Source organism: Palaemon carinicauda, chromosome 11, assembly GCF_036898095.1.
Source record: "Palaemon carinicauda isolate YSFRI2023 chromosome 11, ASM3689809v2, whole genome shotgun sequence".
NCBI classification, from domain to species: domain Eukaryota; kingdom Metazoa; phylum Arthropoda; class Malacostraca; order Decapoda; family Palaemonidae; genus Palaemon; species Palaemon carinicauda.
Window position 1 is genome coordinate 127,837,570 of NC_090735.1, and position 12,500 is coordinate 127,850,069.

The window sequence follows — 12,500 nt, forward strand, 5'->3', positions numbered from 1 at the left end:
TCATTTATTTCTGACCATTTATATTCTTACTGTAAAAGTTATATTTTCCATATCCTTCCCAAAGTTTTGTGCTTTTATTAATTCTGTGATCACTTGCTTTGGAATGAACTATCAATTCTATGACATTGTGGTCTGAAATTCCCGTGTTATACACTATTATTTCTTTAACATAATTCACCTCATTCACAAATACTAGATCTAGGACATTTTCCTTTCTTGTTGGAATGTGGTTTATTTGTTGCATATTATGTTCTAATAGCATATCTTGAAGATTTTCAAATTGCCTCTTATCTTCTGCGCTACTATTACTCTCTTTTTTATATGTATACATACAACCACTTTCTTCTATCCGTTCTTTCCAATCCACGAAAGGAAAGTTAAAATCTCCGGATAGGAGTATATTCCAGTCTTTCTGGTTTCTACATATATCATCTATTTTTTCTATTATTATATCAAACTCCTTAGTATTTGGGGGTCTGTAAACTACAATATTCACTAGTTTTTCAAATTCAAATTCTACCGCAATCAATTCACATTCTGTGTTGCTGTATTTTTCACAGACTTTTCCTTGATTTATGTCTCTTCCATATATTGCGGTTCCCCCTTGATTCCTATTTTTTCTGTCTGATCTATAAGTTTGAAAACCCTTTATCTGGTCATCACTGCCAGTCTCTTGGAATACCATGTTTCACTTATATTTAATATATCTATTTTTTCAATTTGGGTTAGTTCTTCTAGGAACTCTATTTTCCTTTTAGAGTTACTCGTGACTAAACCCTGTGCATTCATCACTATTATGGTTTGTGTCTCATTTCCATTATTTAATATTGGTAATAATATGGATTCTCCCATGCTTCCTTCCTGTTCTGATATGATGTTCTTTTCTTCATTTCTCGGAATTCTGCCATTAAAAAATCCAACTTTTCCATAATATTTGTTCTTTCGCCTTCATACTTATTTTTGTGTGTAAACCTGCAATTATCTCCATATCTGCACCAACCCCTGGCATTATATATGCATTCTTGGTAGTTGGGCTCTATTTGTGGAGCTTTAGGTTGAAAGGCCTTTTTTGGTGCATAGTGCGGTATATACGCTGTCTGCTTTTTTGTTTCTTTTTTTGTTTCATTTTTGTTTTTCTTTTCAGTTTGCTGAGTTTTCTTACTCTCATTCATAGTTGCAGGATGCATATATCGACATTTTTTGTTGAAACAGCATCCTTTTCCTTCTTTTAGGGTTTTGCATATTTTTGGATGGAGATCTCTGCATTCGTCTCCATATCCGTCTAACTACGCACATTTACCATATATTTCATAATTATGGCATATCTTTGGATGCTTGTAGTAGCATCTTTCGCCAAATTTGCAATTCCCTCTTTTCAGCCTATTACAGACTATATCTTTCTTTTCTTTTTTTTCTTGTTCTTGCTCTTCCCTAAAAGTATGTAGGTCCGGGTAGAGTCTCTTGGGTCTATTATTTGTTTCCATCTGATAATTTATTTCTTCATAAGTATGTTGTTGGATGGCATCATAAGTTATATCAATGATTTCCTCTGCATCCTTACACATGTAAGAGAGAGAGAGAGAGAGAGAGAGAGAGAGAGAGAGAGAGAGAGAGAGAGAGAGAGAGAGAGAGAGAGAGAGAGAGAGAGAGTGAGATCTATTTCATTCTCAGGGTAAAGAACTTCGTTAATAACTAGGAAGTAAAATGATATATCCGACGGAGTTGCGCGAAAGCGTGAAGTTTGTATTGAATCAAGGAGACTCGAGGGCGAGTTATGTAGGCTGGTTCCAATTAGCATCATGAGCTGGAGATAAGACGCGCTTTCAGACCTTCGTCTAATTTCACTTCATCGTGGTAGTGAGAAGCAATAGAGTCATACCCTTTAAGTCATGACATGGAAAATTAATATCGAAATGATAATATGATATTAAGACCTTTCCTTATTAATTCATTAATTTTGTGATTCGTCCTTATGAGTAAGTATTATTATTATTACTTGCTAAGCTATAACCCTAGTTGGAACAGCAGGATGCTTTAAGCCCAGGGGCCCCAACAGGGAAAATAGCCCTGCGAGGAAAGGAAATAAGCAAAGATGAATTTTTAAGGAGAGCAACATCAAAATAAATATCCTATATAAACTATAAAAACTTTAATAAAACCAGAGGAAAAGGAACAAGACAGAGCAGCGTGCCCGAGTGTACCTTCAAGCAAGAGATATCTAACCCAAGACAGTGGAAGACCATGGTACAGAGGCTATAGCCCTACCCAAGACAAGAGAACAATGGTTCAGTTTTGGAGTGGCCTTCACCTAGAAGAGCTGCTAACCATAGTGAAGAGTCTCTTCTACCCTTATCAAGAGAAAAGTGGCCACTGAACAATTACAGTGCAGTAGTTAACCCCGTGAGTAAAGAAGAATTGTTTGTAAATCTGTTTTGTCAGGTATATGAAGACAGGAGAATGTGTAAAGAATAGGCCAGACTATTCGCTGTGTGTATGTGTGTAGGTAAAGGGAAAGTGAACCGTAACCAGAGAGAAGGTTCCAATGTAATACTGCCTGGCCAGCCAAAAGACCATAACTCTCTAGCGGTAGTATCTCAACGAGTGGCTGGTGCCCTGGTCAGCCTACTACCTATATAACAAGTTACGATCAGGAGATAAGAAAGTATCTTTTCTCCTCGACTGAAGACCGATAAACATTAGTGACTATCTACACATTATTGCAGTTTCCTATCTTAAAAGCGTACTTGGTAATCCATCTAGCAACGATTTAAATAAATTATAAACAACAAATACAGAAACAATGAATGGAAGAGTTAACAAAGAACGGCGGAACAAATGATTCCTTTTCAGGTATTGTAAAAGAAAGCATTGTTTTTGTGAATGTTTATTTGAATGTATGAATGCAATATGAGAGTATGTATCCCGTGTTTCCCTTGACTTTCAACTCAAATCTATGTTTTCTTGTTGTGCATTGTTTCGTCTTGGTGTTCCTTCTTTAAGAATGTGGAGCAACAGGAAAAGAAAAGAACAAGTCAATTTACCTGTAAAAGTAAGAGCGAGATATTCGAAGAGAAGGAGGGAAATAATAACAATGGAGAGGAAAAGACACTACAAAGGGAATTGTGGAAGAAAGGGATTAAAAGGCGAAAAGGCGTGGGAAATAGAAGTGGGAGTAGATAGAATGAAAAGGAAGTAACGACGACGTACTAAAGATGAGAAATGGAAGATGAAAGGTTATGAGAATGTGGGAGGAGGAAATTCTATACAATAAAAAAAAGGGGGGTACTTAGAAATAGATGGCGAAAATAACAATGAAAATAGAAATAAATGGACAGAAATACCTATGAAATGGGAAACAATGAAAACGAAACGAAATTGGAAAACTATAAAAATACTGCACATAGTGCATATAGTGCATAATACTGCATATGAATTAAAAAATCGTGGGTAATGCCAATTTGAGAAGAGGAAATATCATATAATCAGAAAACAGAAAGAATTAAATAGAAGAAAAAGCCGTGTGAGAAAGCAGATAGAATTAAGAGAAACGCAAATGGAATAATAAATCTAAGGACAACAGACAAACTACCAAACATTTATAATTCATAACGCATAACACCGCCACTGCGAGAGAGAGAGAGAGAGAGAGAGAGAGAGAGAGAGAGAGAGAGAGAGAGAGGAGAGAGAGAGAGAGAGAGAGAGAGAGAAGTGAAATACATGCTCATCTTGGAAAATGAACTAACAAGGTTGACCAACAATGAAAATGTTAGTTTTGAACGCGAAACGGTTGCAGAAAACAGTCGCTTAAATCATGTCTAATCTTAAAATATTTATCAGAATTTCCGTCATTATCATAACCAATTCAGCTGACCCTCTTAGGTATTCAGTAGATAAGATATAGCCGTATATAAGGTCAACCCCTCTTCAACATACTGAGTAACCACACGGGAAGATCCTCTCTTTTTCCGGGGCTTTAATGGGGGAGGGGGGGGGGGGTGATGGGAAGGTGGGTCCTGATAGGGGGAGAAATAAAGCCAAGTTACTGTCTAGGTGGAAGGGAGAGATTGGTGAAGAAGCGAAGGAGGGAAACAGAGAAAATTCAATTGAAAAGAAAAATAGTTGGGATAGAGTACCTTACTAAAGTCACTATTTCTTTCGATGATATAGTTAACATTTGATATCAATACTTGGCTGCGATTAACGAAAACAAAAATTATCAATATTTGGTTGTGATTAATGAAAACAAAAGTATCAATACTTGGTTGTGATTAATGAAAACAAAAGTATCCATATTTGGTTGTGATTAATGAAAACAAAAAGTATCAATATTTGGTTGTGATTAATGAAAACAAAAGTATCAATATTTGATTGTGATTAATGAAAACAAAAGTATCAATACTTGGTTGTGATTAATGAAAACAAAAGTATCAATACTGTTGTGATTAATGAAAAGGAGGAACCAAAAGAAACTACATAATAATGGTGTCATTTGTCTTCCCAACAGGTCCGTCAGTGATGAAGACAAAGGTCTAGCGCTGGGGACGATGACTGTCTTCATCAGTCTCTTCGGATTCATCCCAGCTCCGATCATCATGGGCGCCATTGTCGGTAAGTACGGCTGGCTATTCATTAATATGTGTTCCATTCATTTTACAGGGGGAAACAAAAAAGAGAAAATGGGCAAGTTTGTTTTAGATTCATAACTAAAGAGGTGAATGGCGGCTCGTTTTTTATAGAGAGATCTCTTGGAAGTAAAGAATTTTAGAAATTATTCGTTAAGGGAAAAGTTTTAGGGAGTGAAAATTGCGCGCGGGTGTGTGTAGATCTTCCAAATTACCTCTATTGTTTGTCACTGTTTTTATAGTTAAAGAATTTTTCATTGAAAACACAATATCCTCAGAGAGGATGGACCAAACGTCTGATTTTATAGATCTTAAATCCCTTCTTCATTGCACTTTTCAATCATGAGTCAGTTCGGTGAGATAAGCTTAAAAACCAAAGTACGAGAGATTGTACATTTTTTTTTTTCTAATTTTTTGCATGGGTGCTGCTCTGAATGAAAATAGAGTACCACTGCCCTGCCATGTACTAAATCTACATTATCTATTAATTTAAATTACTTACGAGGCAATATATTTAGTCTTAAATCATATAAAATGTACCAGAAATTGGCATTGAAAACAGTTACTGTTACTAGCCAAGCTACAACTCTACTTAGAAAAGCAGTATGCTACAATCCAAGGGCTCCGACAGGAAGAGCACCGCAGTTAAGAAATAAAAATATATATTTGAAATAATAAACAAAAAATATAAATATATTGAATTCAGTTAAACTTAAAAAGAGATCAGTCACATATAAACTACGAAACAAGAATTCTGATAACCTGTAAAAAAAAAAAAAAAAAAAAAAAAAAAAAAAAAAAAAAAATAAATAAATAAATAAATTTGCGACAAGTTCGAACTTCTAAAGTTTCGCCAATTTCGTGGCCAGATTACGAAGATCATTTCACAATCTGGTCACAGCTGGAAGTAAAACTTTAATCTCCAAGTTACCTTTACCTCAAGAAATCACGAAAACTAAACGACGATTCAGACAGTAACTCCATTGATTCTGTAGCAAATTTTCCACAAAAAAAAAAAAAAAAAAAAAAAAAAAAAACCGCTATTTGACAAGGTTTTATGTGTTATTTACCTTTTAGTCTTTCTATTCTAATTAATGCCCGAATTATGCTGACCTACATTTCATTTGCTGTCATATGCTTCGGCGGTGACAGGATACACAAGTTTAGAAAAGCTGTTGCAATGTTAGATTTGTGTAAGAACACTTAACATAACATTTAAAAAAATAAAATATAAAGGATAGAAACATAAAGCAAGTAGCAATAAGTGTATATATTCATTAGCACGAGAAGACTAAACATAATAATTTCCCGCTATAAAATCGAATAAAATGTCTTTCAATTTATTTACCAAATCAAATCTGTAGGCTCAAACTGAATATATTTATCTGAGACATGCAAAGCAAATGTTTTAACAGCTATAAAACTAATTTCCATTATCAAATGGAATGACAGAATATCTTTCGATTTATTAAACAAATCAAATATGTAGGCTCGAACTGAATATATTTATCCGAGACATGCGTAGCAAATGTCTCAACTCCTTTACTACGCATGACTCAACTCCTTTAAAAATAATTCCCATTATCAAATGGAATAAGAAAATATCTTTCGATTTATTAAACAAATCAAATCTGTAGGTTCGAACTGAATATATCTATCCGAGACATGCGTAGCAAATGTCTCAACTCCTTTAAAAATAATTCCCATTATCAAATGGAATAAGAAAATATATTTAGATTTATTAAACAAATCAAATCTGTAGGCTCAAACTGAATATATTTATCCGAGACATGAGTAGCAAATGTCTCAATTGCTCTAAGACAATTTCCCAATATCAAATAGAATAAGAAAATATCTTTCGATTTATTAAACAAATCAAATCTGTAGGCTCAAACTGAATATATTTATCTGAGACATGCAGAGCAAATGTTTTAACAGCTATAAAAATAATTCCCATTATCAAATGGAATAAGAAAATATCTTTCGATTTATTAAACAAATCAAATCTGTAGGTTCGAACTGAATATATCTATCCGAGACATGCGTAGCAAATGTCTCAACTCCTTTAAAAATAATTCCCATTATCAAATGGAATAAGAAAATATCCTTCGATTTATTAAACAAATCAAATATGTAGGCTCAAACTGAATATATTTATCTGAGACATGCAGAGCAAATGTTTTAACAGCTATAAAAATAATTCCCATTATCAAATGGAATAAGAAAATATCTTTCGATTTATTAAACAAATCAAATCTGTAGGCTCTAACTGAATATATTTATCCAAGACATGCGTAGCAAATGTCTCAACTCGTTTACTACGCATGACTCAACTCCTTTAAAAATAATTCCCATTATCAAATGGAAAAAGAAAATATCTTTCGATTTATTAAACAAATCAAATCTGTAGGTTCGATCATAATATATCTATCCGAGACATGCGTAGCAAATGTCTCAACTCCTTTAAAAATAATTCCCATTATCAAATGGAATAAGAAAATATCTTTCGATTTATTAAGCAAATCAAATCTGTAGGCTCGAACTGAATATATTTATCTGAGACATGCGTAGCATATGTCTCAACTCCTTTAAAAATAATTCCCATTATTAAATGGAATAAGAAAATATCTTTCGATTTATTAAACAAATCAAATCTGTAGGCTCGAACTGAATATATTTATCTGAGACATGCGTAGCATATGTCTCAACTCCTTTAAAAATAATTCCCATTATCAAATGGAATAAGAAAATAACTTTAGATTTATTAAGCAAATCCAATCTGAAAGCTCGAACTGAATATATTTACCCAAGACATGCGTAGCAAATGTTTCGACTCCTTTAAAAATAATTCCCATTATCAAATGGAATAAGAAAATAACTTTAGATTTATTAAGCAAATCCAATCTGAAAGCTCGAACTGAATATATTTACCCAAGACATGCGTAGCAAATGTTTCGACTCCTTTAAAAATAATTCCCATTATCAAATGGAATAAGAAAATAACTTTAGATTTATTAAGCAAATCCAATCTGAAAGCTCGAACTGAATATATTTACCCAAGACATGCGTAGCAAATGTTTCGACTCCTTTAAAAATAATTCCCATTATCAAATGGAATAAGAAAATAACTTTAGATTTATTAAGCAAATCCAATCTGAAAGCTCGAACTGAATATATTTACCCAAGACATGCGTAGCAAATGTTTCGACTCCTTTAAAAATAATTCCCATTATCAAATGGAATAAGAAAATAACTTTAGATTTATTAAGCAAATCCAATCTGAAAGCTCGAACTGAATATATTTACCCAAGACATGCGTAGCAAATGTTTCGACTCCTTTAAAAATAATTCCCTTTATCAAATGGAATAAGAAAATATCTTTGAATTTATTAAACAAACAAAATCTGTAGACTCTAACTGAGTATATTTATCCGAGACATGCGTAGCAAATGTCTCAACTCCTTTAAAAATAATTCCCATTATCAAATGGAATAAGAAAATATCTTTCGATTTATTAAACAAACCAAATCTGTAGGCTCAAACTGAATATATTTATCCGAGACATGCGTAGCAAATATCTCAACTCCTTTAAAAATAATTCCCATTATCAAATGGAATAAGAAAATATCTTTAGATTTATTAAACAAATCAAATCTGTAGGCTCAAACTGAATATATTTATCCGAGACATGCAAAGCAAATGTTTTAACAGCTATAAAAATAATTCCCATTATCAAATGGAATGACAGAATATCTTTCGATTTATTAAACAAATCAAATATGTAGGCTCGAACTGAATATATTTATCCGAGACATGCGTAGCAAATGTCTCAACTCCTTTACTACGCATGACTCAACTCCTTTAAAAATAATTCCCATTATCAAATGGAATAAGAAAATATCTTTCGATTTATTAAACAAATCAAATCTGTAGGTTCGAACTGAATATATCTATCCGAGACATGCGTAGCAAATGTCTCAACTCCTTTAAAAATAATTCCCATTATCAAATGGAATAAGAAAATATATTTAGATTTATTAAACAAATCAAATCTGTAGGCTCAAACTGAATATATTTATCTGAGACATGCAGAGCAAATGTTTTAACAGCTATAAAAATAATTCCCATTATCAGATGGAATAAGAAAATATCTTTCGAATTATTAAACAAATCAAATCTGTAGGCTCTAACTGAATATATCTATCCGAGACATGCGTAGCAAATGTCTCAACTCCTTTAAAAATAATTCCCATTATCAAATGGAATAAGAAAATATATTTAGATTTATTAAACAAATCAAATCTGTAGGCTCAAACTGAATATATTTATCCGAGACATGAGTAGCAAATGTCTCAATTGCTCTAAGACAATTTCCCAATATCAAATAGAATAAGAAAATATCTTTCGATTTATTAAACAAATCAAATCTGTAGGCTCAAACTGAATATATTTATCTGAGACATGCAGAGCAAATGTTTTAACAGCTATAAAAATAATTCCCATTATCAAATGGAATAAGAAAATATCTTTCGAATTATTAAACAAATCAAATCTGTAGGCTCTAACTGAATATATCTATCCGAGACATGCGTAGCAAATGTCTCAACTCCTTTAAAAATAATTCCCATTATCAAATGGAATAAGAAAATATATTTAGATTTATTAAACAAATCAAATCTGTAGGCTCAAACTGAATATATTTATCCGAGACATGAGTAGCAAATGTCTCAATTGCTCTAAGACAATTTCCCAATATCAAATAGAATAAGAAAATATCTTTCGATTTATTAAACAAATCAAATCTGTAGGCTCAAACTGAATATATTTATCTGAGACATGCAGAGCAAATGTTTTAACAGCTATAAAAATAATTTCCATTATCAAATGGAATAAGAAAATATCTTTCGAATTATTAAACAAATCAAATCTGTAGGCTCTAACTGAATATATTTATCCAAGACATGCGTAGCAAATATTCAACTGCTTTAAATACGAGTTTACCTTTATCCTCAAACACACCAAGAAGGAAGTGGCATCAACACAAGTCTCAGCTTTAGAGTTCTTTTGGTAAAGAGTTAAATGGGAAGTGTTCGCTCTAGACAAACCGGGAAACGAATTGAAGAATAAATCCCCGTTGCAGCAAAGGGATTTAACCTTTCAAGTCGGAGTAAGCAAATCCCAAAGTCATTTCACGATTTACAAACATAAAACAGGTTAATTAGATAAAAGCTTTTGAGAATGGGATTGGATTCTCCGATAAAGCCCAGGAGAGAGAGAGAGAGAGAGAGAGAGAGAGAGAGAGAGAGAGAGAGAGAGAGAGAGAGTAAGAGCGCTCACTTGGAACCCATTGCTTCAATAGTGAATAGGATTAGCTGAAGGAACAAAAGATGCTGTTAATGAAGAGGGTAGGAGAAAGAGCCACGAAAAGGGCGAGCATGAGCAACAATGAGTATAGTTAGAGCTTCGAAAAAGGAAGAAAATAAAAAAAGCAAAAGATATTTAAAAAAAGAAGGTTCTTTTATGCAACGGATTCTTCGTTTATACAAACGAAGCGAAGGAATTATAAAGGGGGAGAAAGATACTAATAACGCTAATGGCCCGTCCGTTGAAGCTTTCATCCCTTTAGAAACGTTTTTAATCACGGCTTCGACAAGAGAATTTAAAAAAAAATGGAAGTAAAAGAAACAGATGGTAAAAAGGCAATGTTCATTAAATGCTGAAGAGAAATAAATGCGATGTATAAAGTACTGACTCGATTTGCGATCAAAGGCAGATTTGTTGAAATAAAACATTTATGGGCATTTGAAATTAATGCCCTTTATAATGATTTAGAGTATCGATTATACGATGTATATACTGCATATGCATATGTATGTATACTTTGTAAATATGAAAGCATATGTGACAAATAAATATATACACACACACAAATATATATATATATATATATATATATATATATATATATATATATATATATATATATATATATATATATATATATATATATATATATATATATATATATATATATATATATATATATATATATATATATACATATATATATATGTTTATATATAAATATATATGTATATATATAAATATATATATATATATATATATATATATATATATATATATATATATATATATATATATATATACATATACATATATATATATATATATATATATATATATATATATATATATATATATATATATATATATATATATGTATATGTATATATATATATATATATATATATATATATATATATATATATATATATATATATATATATATATAGTTATGCTAATGTATTTTTCCTCGATTTTATTCAGTCTTCTTCCTTCACATCTAAGACTTTAATTGTTTCCCTCACCTTTCCTAAAATTCTTTTTTTCTCCATATTTCTTACGGCTTTTTCTTCTTGACATTACAAATACCAATTGTATAAATTTAACCTCAAAAGGAGTCTTCCTATTTGCTCACAAATTATATAATATTTTATCATTTACGAAGTAATCTTTTCAAATGCCCTGTCACAGAGGCACATTTTCCAGCATAGCTTTTCCTCTTAACGCCAGATTATTATTATTATTATTATTATTATTATTATTATTATTATTATTATTATTATTATTATTATTATTACTTGCTAAGCTACAATCCTAGTTGGAAAAGCAGTATGCTATAGGCCCAGGGGCCCCAACAGGGAAAATAGCTCAGTGAGAAAAGGAAACAAAGAAAAATAAATTTTTTTTAGAAGAGCAACAAGATTAAAATAAATATCCTATATAAACTATAAACTATTATACTTAGTTTAGATGTTCATGGCAAAAATAAAGGTAAACGTGTGTGCCATGTGCCAATTTAAAATCAGGAGCCTCATCCACAAAAAATGAAATCAGGACCCTAACCCAACACAGAAATAATATCAGGCCCTTAATCAACTAAAGAAATAAAATCAGGACCCTAATCCACAAGAAATAAAATCAGGCCCTTAATAAAAAAAATGAAATAAAATCAGGAGCCCAATCAACAAGAATAAAATCAGGACCCTAATAAAAAACAGAAAGGAAATCTGGACTCTAATCCGCGAGTGAAACAAAATCAGGATCCAAATATATAAATGAAATAAAATCAGGACCCTAATCCACAAGATAAATAAAATCAAGACCCTAATATAAAAAAGAAATAATATTAGGACACATCCACAACTGAAATAAAATCAGGGCTCTAATCAAAAAGAAAAAATATCAGGACCCTCATCCACAAGAAATATAATCAGGACCCTAATCCTCAAGAAATAAAATAAGGACCCTAATCAACAAGAGAAATAAAATCAGGACCCTAATCCACAAGAAATAAAATAAGGACCCTAATCCACAAGAAATAAAATAAGGACCCTAATCAACAAGAGAAATAAAATCAGGACCCTAATCCACAAGAAATAAAATAAGGACCCTAATCCACAAGATATAAAATAAGGACCCTAATCAACAAGAGAAATAAAATCAGGACCCTAATCCACAAGAAATAAAATAAGGACCCTAATCCACAAGAAATAAAATAAGGACCCTGATCCTCAAGAAATAAAATAAGGACCCTAATCAACAAGAGAAATAAAATCAGGACCTTAATCCACAAGAAATAAATTAAGGACCCTAATCCACAAGAAATAAAATAAGGACCCTAATCAACAAGAGAAATAAAATCAGGACCCTAATCCACAAGAAATAAAATAAGGACCCTAATCCACAAGAAATAAAATAAGGACCCTAATCCACAAGAAATAAAATAAGGACCCTGATCCTCAAGAAATAAAATAAGGACCCTAATCCACAAGAAATAAAATCAGGACCCTGATC

The 12,500-nt window shown here is 31.7% G+C and overlaps 1 protein-coding gene across 2 annotated transcripts in view; it reads left to right on the forward strand.

Annotated features, from left to right (window-relative positions):
• The window catches only part of LOC137650201 (solute carrier organic anion transporter family member 74D-like), a 407,823-nt gene that overhangs the window by 374,463 nt on the left and 20,860 nt on the right, over nt 1-12,500 (forward strand). For both annotated transcript variants that reach the window (XM_068383387.1, XM_068383386.1), the window contains exon 13: nt 4,505-4,608. In XM_068383387.1, the coding sequence (XP_068239488.1) occupies nt 4,505-4,608 (104 nt within the window). The remainder of the gene's footprint in view (nt 1-4,504; nt 4,609-12,500) is intronic.